We start from the raw sequence: 17,566 nt of genomic DNA, 5'->3' as shown, positions 1-17,566 counted from the left end.
GCATTACTAGTCAAACAATATGAATGCACTATAAAAAATTGTCAACAGATTAAACTTTCTGTTGCTTGTTATATTTATAGTTTTCATAGCCTGGTGCAAACACAGAATGGTTAACATGAAGATGGGATGTAAAACGCAACAGTTTGTGTTTGCATGCATCATTTCTTGTAACATTAATATTATTTAGCTTATTCTTCCTTATGCTGGGGTTTATACTGCGCCTAGCTCTGTATTTTGACACAATGAGTCTATCTTAGTAATGTCTGTTTTCTCTCTTTTTTTCTCTGTCTGGCTACCTGGAACAACAGACCACTTGGGCATTGAGTTTATGGGTAAGGAAGCTTTTCTTGTCTTTGCATATGCATGACTCACGCCTGTAAACATCGTAGGGGTTTCATTTGGATCAACATTATGATGTGTGATTGCTTACATGCAGCATGCGGAGCAATAAGGCTACAGTCTCATTCGTTTGACATGGAAGCAGAGAAGCTATGAATGTGTTATTACATATCTACATGAACAAACCTCGCACCCTGCTTCTTATCTCTTTGTAAAACTGTCCATTGTCTATATGTCTTTACACAAATGCATTTATGTATCTATTACCATTTCTATCTCCTAGCCGTCATTCTCCCTCTTGCGCTATCTCATTTCTTTCACACATTTCTTTCACTCACAATTGCTTATGAAGTGTCCCCTCAGAATACCAATGTGCTGCAGTCTCCTTGGAAACGGAAAGAACAGAGAGGCTGCATCGTGGCTGTTGGTGCTTTTGGTGACGTTGCCACTGTTAGAAAATGAATACCTCATTAGTACTTGTGCGCACATTGATGGCAAAAGTTCAAAAGTGTGGATCTAAAACCCAGAGTTTGGTTGAAATATGGTTGGGTAGAGATTTTTTACCAGTCTTTGTTGAGTGAATGTTGATTTGTCTCTCCCAGTCACATGCCCGTGGGCTGTGATGGGTGGAGGCCAGCAGATTCACAGTGTTGTTGCCAAGCTCCTCTCTCATGTTCCTGGCTCTGCTTGTACGCTCTGTGTCGGGTACTGCAGCTGAGGAGCACTAGTGAATGCCGTGGAAGCTTATTGTTAGCTCCAGCCCTTCACACTCTCAGTTGGAATTGTTAGGACCGTTTCCAGAAGCTCTGATCACAAAAACGTAATTAAATCCACAAGAATGACCTCCTACTTTTTCACTATATTCTTCATGTTCTGAAAGGGCAAGCAGTTTTGTTTCTTTTCTTTTTTTTCTGCCCTACATTTGCATTTGCTCTCAAAAGTACTGAAGCCTGCTGAGACTTTGCAAACTTGGCAGTGACAGATGATCTTCAGCATAGAGCTAGCTTGAAGGTTTTTACTCCCATTTACATTCACTGTGAGGTTTTATGCCTTTGCAACATTGTTCAGGCTGCCACATTTTCCTCACCTTGCTAGCGTTGCAAGCCCTGCCAACATCCTCCCCAGCATTGTGTTAAGCAGTGCATGGGAAGATAAGCACGTCCCACACTTGACTGTAACATCACAATGTATGTGGCTTAGCATACTGTCTCTCCTGAGAAAAAAACAAACATTTAAATCAACTGAAAATAGACATGCGAGTTTGATTCCCCTCCTAAAAAAGGAGGGCAATCAAATCAATTTTCTTTTCAAATTACTTTCTATGTTTGATAGAAGCTGAGATACAGTGTTCAGATGCATGCTGAGAAATTATTATTTAGGTCCACTGCTTTTTAGAAGTTTACATATGCATGATGTTTGAATTTAAAGGTAATTGTCTCTAATCCACACAACTATAAATTTCTACATACATGCTTAAATACACACATTCACCCACATGGGTATTTGGATAAACATAATGAGCAAAGTCCAATAAATTTGCTAAATTCTTTTCTCCAAAAGCAAGGTTCTGGCATATTCTAGATGAATTTTTGATCCCAAAAATTGTAAAGCTCATTTAAAATAGCTAGGTTTCCTGTCATTGACACATCTTTTAAGCAAAGTCCTCAATAGGATTTAGGTCAGGCCTTTGGGGAGTCCAATCAGGAAGTTTACCCAAACCAGTTTTGATGTAAGTTTGGGATCATTGTCATTTTGGAACACCTAACTTTCTTTTAACCATTTGACCCAAACTTTCACCCTCTGGTGAAAGGAAATTGGTTAGGACCTTCAGGAACAATCCAAGCTGATCATAAATTGGAAGAAGCTGGAATACCAGAGTTCCTGTCCACAGTGAAGCAAAATTAATATCAAAGAAGTGTGTTAGAGTTAAAATGCATGGTATAAGCTTGTCATGTCCAGGGAGTGATCCACTCTAGACCGCATTCCTTAACCTTCCACAAACACTTTTTCACACTAAATAAGCAACCATAGTGATAGAGTTAGAAAGCTGATGAATACAGACAAGTATAAAATAAGACACAAGTGAACCAAGTAAGTTTGACTTGCAAGGGTGAGACGGTCCTCTGCCAGAACGGCAACTTCCTTCTCACAAAGGGAAAATCATGCACCAGCCTTTTATTTGGCATAAGCTTGTCATGTTCAGAGAGTGATCTACTCCAGACCACATTCCTTAACCTTCCACAAACTCTTTTTCACACTAAGAAAACAGTCATAAGAATCACCTTTGCTAGAGTAGAACTTCAAACATAAATGTGTATTAAACTAAACAGATGATAACTTATATACATTTTCCCAACACATAGGAATTAGAAATCCTCTTAACTATAGTAGAACTTCAGACATAAACAGGATTTAAACTAAACAATGATAACTTACATAAATGTTTCCAACAAAATGCTACAATAATATTTACTGCTACCCACATGAGCAAACCAAATGTCTTCTGAAGACAGGTTTTAGGGTCATAGGAAACAAAGACTGAGCTATTTGGCCACAATGATAAGAAGCATGTTTGAGGAAGTCAAGGTGAGGTTCCAAACCAAGGAACACAGCACCATCTGTCAAGCAGGGTGGTGGCAGCATCATGATGAGGGTCAGTTTTGCTGCCAGCTGTACTGGGGCTTTGCATAAATTGGATAGAATAATGAATATGGAGGGCTACCTCCAAGGTGTTCAACTTTGCCTTAAAATCTAAAGCTAGAGGGTGGAAACATTGACACAGTTAGGCGTTGCAGCAAGATTGATGATCCATTTTATCCCTGCAACCCCCTAAGGGATGTCTAACTATGGTTAAATGGTTAAATATAATTTTCTACACCCACACCAATATTTGCAAATATTGGTGGTTGTGTAGGTATAAATTTTAGCTAATATGTGTAATTTCGAACCTGCGTTCTTGTGATCATTTAAATTTGTGATTTTGTTGTGCAAGTCTGTCTGTTTATCTAAAGAAATTCTAACCCAATATATGTACACTACCAGTCAAAAGTTTTGACATGCCTTCTCATTCAATGGTTTGTCTTTATTTTTATTCTTACTTCCGGGAAATCTTTCAACACTGTTGAAAAACCAACACCTCATAAAGCTCATCGAGAGAAAGCCAAGAATGTGCAAAGCTGTAATCAAAACAACGGGAGGCTATTTTGAAAAATATGAAAGATGTTTTCAGTTATTTCACAAATTTTTGTTTGCTACATAATTCCATATTTTGCCTCATAGTTGTGAGTTTTCAGTATGTATTTACAATGTAGGAAGCAATAAAAATAAAGAAAAGCCATTGAATGACAAACTTTTGACTGATAGTGTAAGAAGACAGTCTATATCCTATATATGATTTATAACCAGTGAATCTCCCTCCTTCAACCTTCAACTTCTGTGACTAAAATTAGAAAAGAAGCGCATAAAGGTTAAGATTTCTCCACCGGGGACATCACCCGCCCAGCATTTAATAAAACTTGGAATATATTTAAGACTTCTCCGATACTGCCTCCCCTCTTTATAAATCTTTAAAGTACCAGGGCAAGGGGGAGATGAAATTTTCCTCCCTCATGAGGCAGTCATGCGGGCATCCATCAATATTTCCTTTCCATGAGAGGTCAGTGGTCTCCTGATGTAAAATATGGTGCCAAAACCTGACTGATGATTCTAAATTGGTGTTCAAGCAAAATGTTGTAGGAAGCTTTTTTAGGTGGATATTGGGTGGATTTCTTTAGCTCATGGTAGTGATGTAAAGTGTGTGTTCACTGGAACTAGACATTTATTTACAGATGAGAGAAGCATTCAATTGGACAGAGCTCATATTTTTGCTGAATCCCGAACATACCATGGTTTTTACCTAACAAATACCAATTAAGCATTTAATCGCAATCGTCAATGTCCTGGTCGCCTGCCTGAACTTTGTGTTTTGGTTTTGGTTTCGTCATGTTGTGTTCTGTCCTGTCTGTCAAATAACTTTATTCGGTTCACCTGCACTAAGAAAATCAGTCTCCTCGTTTCACCTTGTTCTGTTCAATCCTCGCGGAAACATTTCAGATCATGTCACATTGTTTTCTGCCAGTTGTTGTTGTTCATGCCAGGCCTGTTCATGCCTGTTTTTGCCTTCACAGTCTGTAGTTAGTTTGATTCATTAAATGATATTATTCACCACTGATGCTTCCTGTCCATCTGCATTCTGGGGTCCTCCGCCATACCAAGCCTGACAGAAATCCACAAAAGAAAACATATTATAAAGCAGCTAAATATGCCAGTATATGTAACTGGAAGCCATTCTTCTTCATCTTCCCGATGTTGGACCACTTGTTTGCTGAGTATTGGATTATCTGCATGTTGTTGGACGTCACTGTGCCCCTCCAATGGCATCGGCCATTTTGTACCCAGGACAGCCCGCTCCTACATATCCCATCGAGCATTGCGACTGATATGACTGGGCGTCCCAAGTCTGACGTCACAGGGCGCTATATAGGAGGCGCTCATGTTTGAAAACTTGCCTTCTGCTAGAAACCGGTCTAGTGACTGAAGCGCACCACTTTAAGAGAAGAGCTCTTTGCAGAGTTCATTCATTCTCTCTCGTTGGACAACGAACAATTCATAACTGAGGTTTTTGGACTAAGAAGGCCAGAGATTTCACTTTGCCGATCGAAGACGTGAGTTAACACGTAACTGAGAACACGGAGTTTCGGAGAGACGAACCGCTATCGTGTTTCATTTTCAAGTCGACTTTGATGGTCAGATCATATTTTTCCTTTTTGTCAAGAAGACCAAAGGACGAAGACTGACCGCTCCCCTGAAGTTGATTGTGGACGCACAATTAACTTAACCCCACTTTTCCTCGCTCGAATTCCCTCACTCAGGAAGAAGACGACACCAAGTAAAACCAATCTTTTTATTTTATCTTTTATTTCTTTATTAGAAGGCCTGGGCAGGGTCATAGGTTGTAGAAGCGATCAGAATCGCTGGTTAGGATCTCATGTGTTCTGAATAATATGTGCATGTAACCTTGCTTATTGAACTTTGATGTGTTATGTTGATGTCGGGATCCGCCGCGTTCCCAGAACTGTTTGTGTTTTTACTATCTGAGAGTCAACGCGGGTGCAAGACTGGACTGTTAAAATGACCTCATGGTAAAATTCTCCATTTTCCTTTGTCTTCAATCCCACTGTGCTAGCTTGCCGCCAAAAGTTAGAATCCTTTGTGCTCAGGAGTTAGGGGGAAGTTTTATGATCAGGAGACCATAAGGACAGTCGGAGCTGTGCTCCAACCCTCACCACTCGCCACCACGCCCCTTTCATATCCTCATTTTCCTTCGTCTGTAGTGCCATAAACTGCTGGCTGACTCAATACATACCCACTACCGTTTGTTGATTTTTGCTTATTTAGATGTGTTACCTCTGTGTTTGTAGAATTTTGCATGTTGAGTAGGTGAAAATTAATAAATATTCACATAGATAAAGAGAGAGCGTTTTGTGTTTCATTGTGTGCAAAAGGTGATGTGTCAGTCAAAATAAGGTTCAAGTTCCACACGTTTCGGCAGAAACGGTCGATTAAACAGTGATATCTCCGGCAATAGTTATTAATTATTATGGAGTATTCAACGGTTGTAATTGTCAGAGCCACAATTACAACACCAGAAACATCTCTGGTCTCAATTCATAAATGAGGATTTTTGGTTAAGAAATTGATTTTGTCAAATTATGATTTGTAATTATAATTATTGATCAAGATTAATCAAGCAATAATCATAAACCTAACACCGGTATTTGAAAGAGGAATGGACTGGTATGATTATGTTAGCCAGTTTAAAGTGTAAAACATTCCCTGACATTTTACATGTATTTGCTCTGTTAGAGACCCTTTTTTTACATCTAAGAATGCTGGTCCAGAGGTCATGCACATAATTATGTACGGACTCTGGTGGATGTCAGTATGGACATTTCTAGGTCTAGTTGGCACACCAAAAATGTATTTGACACCAAGCAGGAACCCTGTCAGGATTGAGTTATTTAAAATTTGCCATTGACCAAATCATAACAAAATATTTTTAAAATATGGATTTTGTACTTGTTCAGTTTCCTCTTGGTGCTGTGAAGGTTGACTGCAAACTTCTTCAAGCGTCTGGCAAAAATAGACTTGGGTTGAATTTTGGCAGATGGCGAGGCGTAAGGCGGAGCAGTGGAAATGCTCTCATTGACTATATAGTGTGCATAATTACTGTGGAGTGAAGACGGACGCTGTATAAATTGAAGGTTACTATACTGATCATTTAAAATAGCCTTAAATGGGACCTCAAACTGGTACCTTGCATTGGATCAAGAACTGCTGACCACCCAATGTTGGACTTACCTGTCAAATGCCAGTCTGTCAGCACTGAGCTCCTCAGCCCATCTGGTAATAGTGATTAACTTGAGGCCTTTAACGTGCCATCTTTCTGTTAATGTTTAACAGAAAAATGTATGTGTTTAAGTAGTTTTTCATATGTGAAAGTGGGGTGATTTTCATTTAACTTATTTTGATTCCTGACAACTTGAAATGTAGTGAGAATGCAAAACGGCCTGTGCTGCTCAATGTCAAACAGGACAAAACAATAAAGAAAAGAAAAAGAAAAGGGTAGAAAGAGAAAAGGGCAATCTGGTGAGGAAGTTTCCAATCCCTTTGGGCATAGCCTTGTTCCTTTCAAATAAGCTAGTGCTCCAGCTGCAAGAAGCATAATTCATTTTTATATGTCTGCATAATGATGTCAGAGTAGAATGAAATCTCATGCTCTACATATAATTTTTATCAGTCTTGGTAATATTCAAATACATTTAAGTGTGATTTGTCTTTCTTCTTAATTTGAAAATTTTAATGAAGTCCATTTTATATAGTGTGCATTTGTGGGGGGCACAAGGTTTAGATTGAAACTGAAGTGCAAATAAAAAAAAGACAACCCCATGAGCAACTGCAGAATCCGTGAACCTCAAAATGGTCACATAACAGGAAGGCAATACCAAAATATTGCCCGGTGAAGATGCCCGCAAAGCATTATTTTTTTAACAGCCATGTTGCATTATTTATAAATCACAAAAGCACAATGCTAAAAGTTGTAAAAGATTTATAGAAACATTTAAAGAAATCTGATTTATAAGGACAAGGAACAGAGATGTGGAGCACCCAAACATTCTGTAGACTGATTTCAGGGGTTGAAGGGTTGTAGTTGTGAGGTACATCATAGAAATATATGTCATCCTTCATGTATCAGTTTATTTCTTTTGGTAGTTAATTGTTTTTGGTCAACAATTATATAAGATAATCTTAAATCATTTGTTTCAGAGTGGGTCCAAAGGTCCCCAAGGTGGGTACGAATTGAGGCATGTCAACATGAAACATCCCCTGACAGATGGATCATTTTCATATCCAGAAAAACTCAAGTATAAAATAACCAGAATCACAAAAGCATGAAAGATGGTCAAAATGATGGGGGACCTGTTTTAATAACTCTCCCTGGCTGGCTATTATTAATAATCCAACAAAACATTTGTCAGATCCTGGGACAAGAGAAAGTAGAAAAGACAGAAAACAGAATTGTCACACTGCAATCAACTAAACAATCAACTAAACAAGTCTAAACAAGCTATCAAGATAATATAAATAAAACATTTGCAAGAATTAAAAGGACAAAACAACACATAAATGCTGTGCATCAGCTTTGACCAAGTAAAAAGAGAAATAAGGCCTGTGAAACAATTTGTTCCATTTACCTTCTAAATGTCAGTCAGTACTTGGCAAAATTTGGCTGAGTTTTGCCTGAATTAGCAGTAGCCTCTCTCTGGGTTGTTATTGAATAAATTCTATTGACATTGTTCGACAGTTGCTACACGTGTTACTTATACGAAAAGCAAAACTTTTTTAAATCAACTTATGGTCCAAACTGATAATCCATGTCAATTTGACATCTACCTGCAAATCAAAAGTAGCCCTAGTATGGCAGTCCCACCTTCACAGTGTTGTGTATCCGCTTTGAGTTTCAGTGGTGCACACTGCCACATGCTTTCCTACCCTTCTCATAGTGTTGAGCATGCAATTTTGTCACCAGCTAAGAAAGGCTGCTGTGGAATTTCTTTGGTGCACAAACAATTCTAGAGCATGATCGATGCAACTCTGAGACACCATAAATACAGCACACACTGCCGACAAACGTATGCAAGCAATAATCACCATATTGAATACATTACTTAATCTTGTGGTACGCTATGCAGGTGCTCTGTCTGCCAGTAGCTCCAACGGATGGCAGCCTGACCTACACTATAATTATTTAAATATTTTCGGGCCTCATAAATTGTGCATAGAAGACTAAATGTTCATAGTTAGGTGATTGTTGAATATAAACGTCTCAACAAAAATGAACTTACCTCATCCTGATGCAATAGAACACTGGAATTTCATGCACACACAATATGCAAAACATGGGTCCATAAAATGCAACATATTTACCTCATAGATGAGACAGGACATGATGTTCCACAAAATGTGCATTTTTTTACTGATCTGTGCCTACATAAAAACATTTTTTTTGTTGCCAACATACATGCCTAGATACAAAACAACTGCAGTATTCTTGAACACAACCAGCCAAAGCAATCTACTTAAGCCAGTACAAAGACCCAGCAGCACTTCAGACTAGTTGATAACCAAAAACTGTCAACGTTTCAACGCAGTCCAAATAGGTTTTAATTTTATTACCTGTTATGGTATTTAACTTGAATAAACTTTCACCTTTCAAAGAGTTTCACATAGCTTCTCACTGCAGATAAACTTTTCATGGTTCAGAATTGGACAGCATGCAGCAGAGGAAGAGTCAATAAAGATGTAGCTGAATAACAATAAAACATAATCTTTTCCCACACATACAATTATCCCCACAGTCTGTCCACTCCAGCGACTGTTCCCAGAGCAAATATGAGCCATGTGGGCAGAAATATTCCAGAAATTAATTTTGTGCATGCACCAAAACTGGTAGCAGCTTTCATAGATATCAGGTTACGATTTCAGAAGTTTTCAAGTAAATTAAAAGAAACATTGTGTATATGTGGTCTAATCGCTGTTCTGGTATTCCAAATAAATTTGCATAAAAGAGAAAGATCTTCTATTACATGATGTCTGAGTCTCTTTGGAAAAAAATGCAGTTGGCATTAATTATTTTACAGTGCAATAGGTTAGCAGTTTTGTCTGATAGATTCAATTATTCAATTAAAGATTCTCCTCTAAACGGTTTGGAATCCTGAAAGGGAAACAAAGACATATGCAAAAAGGCACACTGAATAAATTTGCCTACCATTCATTTACCATTTTAGCTCTGTGACTCCATGACAAACAGACCAAAAACAATGCAAAGCAGTTGCTTGCTATCATAGTAGCACATTGGCAACAACAACTTTGTGCAAACAGTAAACTGATGTATTCTTGATGGTACTCCAAGCACCAAACTACAATACTAATATAAATGCAGAGATTAAGAGATTAGTTAGTTAGTCTGTTACTAACATTGAGTCGGTCGGTCCTCGGATGCTGTCAGACTTTTCTAAATGCTCAAAATATTCAGAAAATATTTTTGTGAATCCAAGATTTCCCACTGGTTATCATTTTATGGAAGTTATTATCTATTCCATCTGGACTGAATTTTAAAAGTCATTTACATGATTTAGTTATGCTCGTAAGGTACTGAGATACATCTAAAGAGCAAAGCTAAGTGTAGCTTTATGGAAGACATTTAGAGCGAGGACTCACATTTTTAGACAAAAGGTTTTCATCCCAAATTCTCTAAGAAGAGGGAGCCACCAGTGATTTAAATGAAAGTGCTGCCAAGGGTGTTGTCCAGTGTCTCTGTTTTTATGTCATGAACTCCACTTGGCTGACTGAAGCACTCTCACTTCAGCATGCCTCAGAGGTTCTCTCAAAATGCCACCTCACACTATCACCACACTTTGTCACCTCAGTTATTATCTGTGTGTGCTGCCAACAGCTATGTGTGTTTATAGGTGCGGATTGTCTTTTGAAATCACAAGCTGATAATGACTTAAAAAAACAAATCACACCCTGTCCCAAAATCCTAGGTTTTACTCATTTTAAGTTGAAAAGAGTCCCTAACAAAAATACACACCTTTGCCATTGAGGAAGCTCCATGTTAAGTACAGATTGGAGGGATTACTGTACTCAGAACTTCATTTTGAAATAAAAAAAAAAAACATAAATTAGGGCGGTACACCAGGGAGCAAAATATCTAATTTCACCATCAAAACTAAAGGTGGAGGCAGAAGTAAAACCGTTGATACTACCTGAGGCTGTGAACTGGAAGACCACCAGCTGGCAAGGTCCAAGCTTACACTAAAGCTGCGCTGAGAAGGCAAAAACTTCAAAGTTCATTGCAACTTTTTCTGCTGAGGATCTGTGACCTGAGATGTGTTAAGAATCAGAGCTTTAATGCTATGGATCGGTCTATACATGTACAACTACTGCCACAGAATTTTCTGTTTTGTAACTTAGCATTTTATAAAGTGTTGTGGTTAGCATGTTGAGTGCTCCAAAAAGGTTTCTGTAAATGGAAGATTGCTAAGAAGAATTTGGTTCTAGATACAGAAAAATTGACCAATCTCATCTCTGAACCCTAATGGAATGGAATTGATAAGTGGATAAAGATTCCCAGCCTTAAAAACCAATAGATCAGTTAAAAGGTTTGATTAGCTGATGACCATTACTTTATGCAAACTAAAAGAAACACCAAAATAAATAACTTCTCTCATTGTAAAAACACAAAACAGCAGCATGTTAATGGCTATGACAGTATTGTCCTTTTAACACTGTCTGATGTCAGGTGGTGCTTCTTATTGACAGCACCAACCACAACAGAAGGTGCAAATCAGCCTGTCAAAAGTTATTTATGCCCTCCTCTATAATTCGTTGGCCCAACTGCATTCAAACTCTTCTTATAATTACCAAACAGCTTTTTGCAGATTTCCACTGTTGTTTTGACAGTTTATTTGTGGTAGTTGGAAGGCCTCCTTGCCATCACCCAATTTTTTTCTTCTCTTGACAGATTAAAGTCAGAAAACACGTTGGTAAAATGAGATAATTTCAAACCTAAGTTTCCCAGGAGTTTGAATAATTTAGAACTTAACTGCATATATAAAAACTTTATAAAAAAGTGCATGTTGTATCTCTGTTCTATCTTGGAAAAGAATGCTTAAAATACATCGTTAATAACGCAATATTAATATGACATGCATGTGCATAAACTGAACTTGCCCTACATCAATATACAAGAAGATAACATAGAAACACAGATACAGTTACAGCTGCTGTCACCTTGAGTTTAAAATATTAATCACAGTTGTCTTTAATGTTGCTACGAATAACTGACCAGCAGGGCAGATCGGGGGGTTTGAAGTGGGAATAAATAGAAGTTGTGACCCTGAAGCCGCACAGACGGAACAAGAACAGGCTTTCACTCTCTTGAGCTGAATGATTTATTCACATCAAGAGTGTGTGCCAGTGCAGGCAGCAGTAGGTGTGTGCGAACAAGGAGTCTTAAAGCACAACCTGACCTTCACATCATTACCCTCACACTGAGTTTGCAGTATGGGTAAGATCTTAGTCAAAATGTCTTGGATTTAGGGAACTAATTTAGGTTTAGTCAACCCATGTTTTTGTGTAGGTAATGAAGTTCTTTAAAGGTCACCTATTATACTTCCTTTTAAACATTTGGGATAGGTATATAGGCTATACAAAACATGTGAATTACATTATTTGCACAAAATCATTCTCAGAATTTGTCCAGCAAAGCTGTACCTGGCTGCACCGCCAACCAGCACTTCGTACATGTGAAAACAAAACCCAAACATATAAGACACAACAATAAGTACTTACATTTCTGTCATCTGCTGATTTGCCACAAACAGTAGAGACTGAATTTTTCTTCAGTCTAAGTCTTTCTGCAAATCCTAACATGAACTGATGTGAGTTCTCAAAGCAGTCGGTGGTGAAGTGATTTGCGTAATTGAATACTGTCTCCGGCAAAGTGACTGGAACATTGCCGTCAAAAATAAAAGGAAGCCATGAATCTCAGTTATCCGACAGCGGGAGGATGTGCATGGACAAATGTGGCTCTTTGCCACCAACAGAACATCTGCCTTTGAGGGTAGCCATAGTAAAGCGTGTGTAAGGAAAAACCAGCCGACGAGACATGATCCTCTACTGAAAGTCAAGTGGGTGGAGCTCCGCTCCAGTTGCTAGTCAGGGGCGGGATTCAGGTAACATTCCTAGGCGTCAGTGTAAGTGTGACGTCACAAGCTTTTGAAACTGTGCGTTTTCTAGGAAAAATGAAACATTCATTCAAAGCCAAAAAAACAGGTTAATGTTTGGGGGGGGGTTGCATTTGGACTGCTTGTAAAAGCATTAGAGACCCAAATGGAGGTATAAAAACGATCAAAAAGTGAATTTTGCATAATAGGTCCCCTTTAAATATTTGTGTGCCCTCCAAATATATTCAGAATTACAGAAATCTAGAGTTAGAACAATGCAAAAAAATATATTTTCAGTCCAATACCCCTTCCGCAGAATCTCTTTTTTTGTCACCCTTTTGTGCACTGTGTCAAAGTAGTGTCTTCCTTACATCAATCAACTGCAAATTTGTTTTTGCCCTTTTGGGTCAAAATTGGAAAGTATACTTAAGTGGACCAACAAAGAGTAACATTATAATGTATTCGTCCCTGTGGACATACATTGCAATCCTATTCAATATCAGAGGATGCTTTTAATCAGCAAATACAGAAAAACTGGTCAAATTTGATGGGAAGATAGATCAAGACAAATACTGGGTAATCCTGGAAGAAACCGGTTAGAGGTGGAGGTTCATGTTCTTAATGTCCCCTAACATTCCGACAGAACTACACAAGAATGGTTTAGAATAAATAAAACAATAATAACCTGGAGAAAGCAGCATGTTGCATGGCAACTAGTAGCACCCTGCAGGCATGGCGGTATTTATATTTAAATTTAATATATATGAATCAATGTCACATCTTAAAATTTAGCCTTTCCTCACTGATAAATATGCAATCAGTCAATATTAGCGAAAAGAACCCAATATAATGAAAGCCTTCGGTGTAAAAGCTGCCAAAGATAGAAATCCATCAAAAAGCTTTGCCCTTAGGGAGGAAAAAGTTTTCATGACAATTGTTTCCGCTGACATGTGGGTATTTCAGATGACATTCTGTCGAAGATACAAGGAAGCACTGAGATTTCAGTTCCAATACCATTTCATAGGTAATGTTTATGATAAAACAGTGTATTATATGGGCTTCTCTAGTAACCGTGAGTCAGATCATTTGGAAATTTCAAACTGTTTACCTGAAGTGAGATTTTTTTGGTTTACTGCTGAGCTCTGCATTGATAGATCGGATCTGTCCTAAGACAGAAGGATGCACAGACAGAGGTGTTTTATGGAAGAATGCAGCGGGTTCAGGTGTTGCACTTGCCACTAATTGGCCTTTACACAGAACCTGCAAGAGAAACAGGGCTATTACTAAGTTATAACAGCAGATACGCTCGCATTACACTAATTCACTTTATGTGCTTAGCTCTTAACACTGAGATTCATTATAGGACCAAAACAATGTGTATGCATGGAGCATGAACATTAAATGGTTCAGTATTTTTAAAGTGAAGTTTTGCTAAAGCAAACAGATGCCCCAATCACATTTTTGTGGGCTCTTTTCAATCGTTGGTTTCCTGCGGATACCAATTATAGATGATTCCAATATGTTTTTGAGAACTGTAGTATAAGAAAAAATAAGAACAGCATTAAACAAAAACACCTTTCTTGATAGCTGTCATTAATTATGTATTTCAGGAATTAGCATCAGCATCTTATGTAAGCAATTAGCACAATTAATACAGTTAGCAATTCTTAAACAACAGTTTCCATGTGATGTATTCCAGAGAATATAAGCCAACATTTCAAATGCAACATGTTCCATTAAACACAGAGGCTGAGAGCTCAAAGTACAAAACAGAGCAACTGTGCTGTATTGCATTCAGTAAAGTATTTAAAAATAAAGACAGAGGAAGCACAAAAGATTTAACAAGATATGAAGAGGAAACCTCTTAAACCTTTTGTGCTTCCTCTGACTTCATTTCCAAACACTACACTCAGTGGCAGCACCCTCACCCAAGAGCGTTGTTGTTATCACAGTGTAGTAGTGCTTAGGAAAGATGGGTTCAGTGACTGGAAAAAGATCAGATCAAAGTTTCCAACTGATCAGTCAAGTTAAATATCAGCTGAGTCCAATCACAAGCTGATTTCTTAGTACATCTTTATTTTCAGGCAGTTATGGTTTTACTTACAGTAGATCATTCCCTTGGCATTTTAATTTAGTATAAATTATTTTCCACAAACTGGACTTCTGTGCTAGTCACGGATTGTCTATAATGAACACCATGTTTAAGCATAACGGTGTTCATCAGTGCACTTAGCACCAGGACACCCTAGGCAGGAGGTCGATGATCGACTTTGTTGTTGTGTCTTCAGACCTTCGGACACATGTTTTGGACACTTGGGTGAAGAGGGGCTGAGCTGACCACTGATCACCTGGTGAGTTGGATCCGCTGGAAGAGGAGAAAGCCAGACAGACTTGACAGGGTGACCGGTATGGAAGCAAATCGTTACCATATTTCAAATGAAAAAGCATTTTCAGAAATGCTTTTTCATTTTAAGAATGTGGCTGCATTGTTTGACTCATAAATGAAATTAGTTATCAATAATCCTATTTGCATTTTAATTTTCTTCTTCAAGACTGCTCATTCCTTCAGTAAATTAAAATGAAAAAGACATTTGAGATTTATTTTTCAAAATATGCCCCAGCAAATAGATACCAAAATTAAATTTGAAATGTAAAATTTGAAAATGAAAAAGCATTTCCAGAAATGCTTTTTCATTTTAAGAATGTGGCTGCATTATTTGACCCATAAATAAAATTAGTAATCAATCATCCTATTTGCATTTGCATTTTCTTCTTCACGACTGCACATTTTATGCCATAATCAAAAAGAAAACAAAGCAGACATTGTTTTTCGTTTTGGTGGTCTGCCCGCAAAGTACTGCCCAGAACTCGAAAACGAAAAAGCATTCCGAGCGGCGGGCGCAGTGACGTCAGCAGCCGCTCTTCCTCAGCTCCCTGCTGACCGAGCTACCCATCTTGTTCGGTTGGGGGCGCTGTGCACGTCTGCATTGCATTACATTGCGCCCGCCGCTCGGAATGCTTTTTCGTTTTCGAGTTCTGGGCAGTACTTTGCGGGCAGACCACGAAAACAAAAAACAATGTCTGCTTTGTTTTCTTTTTGATTATGGCATAAAATGTGCAGTCGTGAAGAAGAAAATGCAAATGCAAATAGGATGATTGATTACTAATTTTCTTTATGGGTCAAATAATGCAGCCACATTCTTAAAATGAAAAAGCATTTCTGGAAATGCTTTTTCATTTTCAAATTTTTCATTTCAAATTTAATTTTGGTATCTATTTGCTGGGGCATATTTTGAAAAATAAATCTCAAATGTCTTTTTCATTTTAATTTACTGAAGGAATGAGCAGTCTTGAAGAAGAAAATTAAAATGCAAATAGGATTATTGATAATTAATTTCATTTATGAGTCAAACAATGCAGCCACATTCTTAAAATGAAAAAGCATTTCTGAAAATGCTTTTTCATTTGAAATATGGTAACGATTTGCTTCCATAGACCGGAGGGTGTGTTCCAACTATGGGGGGATCAAACTCCTCAGCCTCCCTGGTAAGGCCTATGCCAGGGTATTGGAGAGAAGAGTCCGGCAGATAGTCGAACCTCGGCTTCAGGAGGAGCAGTGTGGTTTTCATCCTAGACACTGCACCAGCTCTACACCCTCTGCAGGGTACTTGAGGGTTCAAGGGTTCATGGGAATTTGCCCAACTGGTCCACATGTGTTTTGTGGACCTGGAGAAAGCATTCGACTGTGTCCTTCATGGTGTCCTGTGGAGGGTGCTCCAGGAGTACAAAGTCGGGGGCCCTTTATTATGAGCCATCCGGTCTCTGTACAAGCGGAGCAGGTGTTTTGTCCGCATTGCCGGCACTAAGTCGGACCTGTTCCTGGTGCATGTTGGACTCTGGCAGGGCTGCCCTTTGTCACCGGTCCTGTTCATAACTTTCATGGACAGGATTTCTAGGTAAACCTTCCTCGGGAGGTGTTCCAGGCACATCCCACCGGGAGGAGGCACAGGGGACAGCCCAGGACATGCTGGAGGGACTATGTCTCTCGGCTGGCCGGATTACGCCTTGGTCTCCCCCCGGAGGATATGTCTGTGGAGAAGGACGTCTGCGTGTCTCTACTTCTGCTGCCGCCGCGACCCGGCCCAGAAAGCGGAAGACGAGTATGAGCTGATGATTATATACACTAGAAATTGAGTTAGAAGATGGTTTGTCATGATTTGAAACATGCAAAGCATAACTGGTCTAAGTAACTGCCTGATATAAAAGTAGAGGAGTGTAAAAGGTAAAAAAATATTAAAGCTGTGAAAACTGTCTTAAGTTTCTACTTTGAGCAGAAACATTTTACATCGGTTCTCTGTACAAGTCTCTAACATTTAGATCCATGGTGGAACACCACCTTGTACCTTAATTTACTCTGTAGACAATCATTGGCTTCTGCGTAAATAATCATCCAATCCAACAGTGATGACAGTTTGAAGGCTTATAAAGTATCATTTGCATAAGCAGTTTTTTTAGACTGGAGTTGTTTCTAAATATTAAGTCTGCTCTGGTCTTGGTCTCTGTTGGAGGAGCTGTTAGCTCCAGCCTGATTTAATCTTAATTCATAAAAAATTGAGTCATAAAGTGGTAAGATATTCAGTATATTCAGGACTTCAGTTAACTGCTTTGCATGTCAATATTGGCACCCATCCAAATCACTGACTACAGGTGTTTGCATTACATCCATGCCAGAGGTGTATGAAATCCCGCACCATGGCACTTGGTAAGATATTAACGGCTCATGACTTTTTCACTTAACCCCTGAAATATACTCTTAAAGCCGGTGCTACATATCGACAAATTGTGTTGTCAAATACTAAGTATCAATATCGAAAACACCCCAAGCACATATAATGAGC

At 38.6% G+C, this 17,566-nt stretch overlaps 1 protein-coding gene across 2 annotated transcripts in view; it reads left to right on the top strand.

Moving 5' to 3' along the window:
- The first annotated feature begins 282 nt into the window (after positions 1-282).
- Positions 283-17,566, top strand: part of LOC124859340 (pro-neuregulin-3, membrane-bound isoform-like) — an 85,344-nt gene continuing 68,060 nt past the window's right edge. Inside the window, exon 1 of one of the 2 annotated variants that reach the window (XM_047352088.1) lies at positions 283-332. In XM_047352088.1, the coding sequence (XP_047208044.1) occupies positions 329-332 (4 nt within the window). In that variant the 5' untranslated portion in view covers positions 283-328. The remainder of the gene's footprint in view (positions 333-17,566) is intronic. The other variant, XM_047352087.1, reaches the window with a different exon arrangement.

The sequence above is a fragment of the Girardinichthys multiradiatus genome, chromosome 22 (genome assembly GCF_021462225.1).
Source record: "Girardinichthys multiradiatus isolate DD_20200921_A chromosome 22, DD_fGirMul_XY1, whole genome shotgun sequence".
Taxonomy (NCBI): domain Eukaryota; kingdom Metazoa; phylum Chordata; class Actinopteri; order Cyprinodontiformes; family Goodeidae; genus Girardinichthys; species Girardinichthys multiradiatus.
Note: the sequence above shows the minus strand (reverse complement) of the source record. Positions and strands in the feature narration are given on the sequence as shown.